The 3637-nt window shown below is 36.8% G+C and overlaps 1 protein-coding gene across 1 annotated transcript; it reads right to left on the minus strand.

Moving 5' to 3' along the window:
* Positions 1-237: 237 nt before the first annotated feature.
* LOC107101063 (gastrula zinc finger protein xFG20-1-like) lies at positions 238-2999 on the minus strand (the record flags this gene model as incomplete). The annotated part of the gene is made up of 1 exon (XM_015399820.1): positions 238-2999. A coding segment is annotated over one exon (1079 nt), but the record flags the coding sequence as incomplete, so codon positions are not given.
* Between the last annotated feature and the right edge of the window lie 638 nt (positions 3000-3637).

Below are 3637 nucleotides of genomic sequence, written 5' to 3' on the forward strand. Positions count from 1 at the left end.
TTTTACATTTATTAAAAGCACTCTCCTCCTTGACTGAACTGTAATAATAGATTTTCTAAATTACATTTCGACAGAAATAACTGAATTTCTGTAAAAAAAAAAAAATCTCTCTCTCTCTCTCTCTCTATATATATATATATATATATATATATTTGCTGTTTTGACATTTATTAGCTTGACTGAATATGTAGCCTATTTATGATCCCTGAAATACATTTCTTCATAGTCAAAATAATACAAATGCATCAAAAAGATCTGAAATAAATGTCTAGACATCCAGAATGTTTATTTTGTTTGAAATGATTCTTTAGAATTTTTTTTTTTTTCCAGATATCAGGAATAGTCTACATATTCAGTATAATTAATACATATCAAAGCGGCTTGCCACAGGCTGTTGTGACCACCATAACATTGCGGATTTATTTCTTAAATGGTAGCGATCAATTTATCTATTTAGGTGAAATCAGGTGAAAATTAATTCTTAAAAGTTTTAATATGTAGAACCTGAGCATCATTTCATGGGTTTCGCCTCATGTCGATTCAGTCTTCTTTTACACAGTAAAAATACCAGGTGGCTGTTCTCATCCGCGCCTTGGATGTTATCATCCTAATAAATGGATGTTATCAGCGGTTACCAGTCCCATAGAATGGCTTCGGATTGTACCAGTAGGCTCAGTAGTTTATCATTAAGTGAATCCTAATCCTAAACCTAAGGTAATTTCTTCTCCCCCCATGGAATTAATGAATCTATTTATGTGCAATCTGAAAATAATGTCAATAGTTCTTCATGTACTACTACTAATACTACTACTGATCTGCATGTTGCTCATATTAAACAAACAAAAAACAAGTAATGTCTTCCCCTGTCAACTGAGTTGTAGAATCCTCTCCCTATAATTATTTTTCTTTAATAAGATACTTATCAAAAGGACATGCAATATTTGTTTTTAAAACCTACACAAAAAGTTTTTTTATGCACAAAACTATGACAACAGATCTGACAAACTGCTCTCCTTAGAGCCAATGTTAATGACACAGAGTTTTCTGGAAAAAACAAGCCTGCTCCCGACCAGGTTAGCTCTGAGGAGAATGTTGCTGTGGTGACTGAGGTTGGGTAAACTCTCTTAGTGAAACGGACATTTCGAAGTTTCCCATATTTCAGGTTTAGAAATCTTAAGACTTTGCAGTAAACCTCCATCATGAATTGGACTTCAGCCCTTTAGGTGATTGCAAGATTTGCTGTCATGAAAAAGGAAAGAAATTTCCAGCTTGCAGGCCAATTAGACATGGGCAATGTGGAGTCAACAAGTCATCTCCATGACATGTATTTAATCTACCCAGCCAAGTAACCAGGTGAGTCCAATCTGGACAGGTTAATTCACGGTGAAGATTGGACTCATCTGCTTCAGTGGCTGGGTAGAACAAATACATGACATGGAGATGACTTATTGACTCCACATTGCCCATGTCTGATGCCAATCTATACATGCAAGTAGAAGTAAGCACTTTATCAATGAAAGGTTAAAGTCCTTCAATAATGGACTCTGGAGAAGCAAGCTTTCAAAGGGATAAAAACTGAAACTCTAGGAGGAGACATCCAGCAGAAATTTTCAAATAGAATCACAATCGAGAATTTTAATAATTACAGAATTGACAGAAAATTTGATTAATCCATTAAAGCGATTTATCACCCAACCCTAATTTGACCTTATATAATCCAAACCTAATTTTGTAAAACACTTGTTTAAAGAGTAACTTTAAAAAAAAAAAATCTTTTACTATAACAAACGAACAAAAAATGGAATCTAATTGTAAACACGTATGCAAGTCTAATGACTTTCCCATGTGTATGCTTTTGTTTTAACACAGATTTCAGTGTTCCAGTGTTAATTAACATTGTTCCAAATACTGACTAATCCTTTACTTGTGTGGGTGGTTTCTGAAGTGAACATTTAAATTACCACGAGTAGCAAAACCTTTTCCACATGTTTTACAAATAAAAGGTTTCTCCCCTGTGTGGGTTCTGATGTGAACATTTAAAGTACTTGCCTGAGAGAAACTTTTTCCACATGTCTTGCAGGTAAATGGTTTTTCACCTGTATGGGTTCTAATGTGACCAATTAAAGTAGTCATTTGAGTGAAACATTTTCCACAAGTCTTGCAAGGAAAAGGTTTCTCACCTGTGTGGGTTTTGATGTGATCCTTTAAACTAGCAACCCTAGAAAAACCTTTTCCACATGTCTTACATGAAAACGGCTTCTCCTCTGTGTGGGTTATATAGTGTTGTTTCATAATATACTTATTCTTCAAGGTTCTCCCACATATTTCACATTTGAAAGGCCTTTGTTTTGTGTCAGTTTGCGACTGAATATCTGACACAGCGGAGCTGCTTACTTCTAAATCTGTGTTCTCCACTATGGGAGGCCTATGAAAGGAAGGATGCTCAGTTCTTTGTGTTCTTCCTCTCAAATCTACTTCCTGAGGAGTAAAGGTCTCCATCAAGGTAATGGACTGCTTCTGGACAGGCTGCTCTTCCTCCTGACTGCTGCTTAGGTCATTCTGGTCCCTCCTTGGTGGCAAATATTCTAGTTGCTCCTTTTCATAAATAGACACTAAAGAATCTTGTTCCTCCTTTACTCCAAGTAGGGGAGCTGATGGTATCTCCTCTTCTTTTTTTTCATTCCATGAAGGTCCGGGTTCATTTTTTTTTTCATTCAGAAAAAAACCTGTTTCCTTTTGATCCTCTGTTACCAATTTAGATGTGGGTTTATCATTTTCTTCTTTGATCACATCTGTTTCTGGTTGATCTTCTTTCTGTATATTCCCCAGAGAGCTTTGCTCATCTTGTTCTTTAATAGAAGGATGTGATTCTACCAGAGTATCTTCTACCAACTGAGGTTCAGATGCATCCTGATCATGACTAGACCTCCCCCGCTGGTTACAGAGATGTTGGATGGCCAAAGCTTTCTCCTCATTGGATGCATGCGATTTGTTGAGATCTGTGAGGACAGAAAAAAAGCAACTGATTATGTATTTAGAATCAACCCATATCTTGGTAAGTGTTCTCAGTCATACAGGCAATGGTGAAATCAGAGGATGATTTTTTTAACTAAAATATCTGGACTTAAGTTCTTGCCGATACCTAAAGAGCTCTCTCATTTCAGAGTTCTTGATGGAGATGAACCAAGCTCTATGGTCGAAAGTTTTTAGAGAAAAATATCTTTAAAATAGCTTTTTATTTGACACTTTATGACTAAAACCTTGTTTGATGGGAAAACTGTTGCCCCAGTAGTTCAGCAACAATGTCAGAAGTTCCCATGCTATTCTAAATATGTGACATCTATGTTAAATGGGTCCAACCTGCCAAACAATTGAAGCATTATATTCAGGTTAGATTTTGTGGATCCTCAGAAGCGACTGGCATCCAGCTCAACTTAGACAACAATGGCAACTCTATTTACTAGGGATGGAATGGTTTATGAAAACCGTCTGAACCGTTCGGTTCGACTGTCTCGGTTTGGTTTGCGTGTGTTGCGTTCGGTTCATGCGCTGCTCCTTTTTCTCATAGGTGAAGCGTGTACACCTCAGAGCAGAAAGTGGCGGTACTGCGACCAAAGCCAACCACCAGTAGTAAACA

This window comes from Cyprinodon variegatus, unplaced genomic scaffold, assembly GCF_000732505.1.
Source record: "Cyprinodon variegatus isolate N-32 unplaced genomic scaffold, C_variegatus-1.0 Scaffold1049, whole genome shotgun sequence".
In the NCBI taxonomy this organism is placed as follows: Eukaryota; Metazoa; Chordata; class Actinopteri; order Cyprinodontiformes; family Cyprinodontidae; genus Cyprinodon; species Cyprinodon variegatus.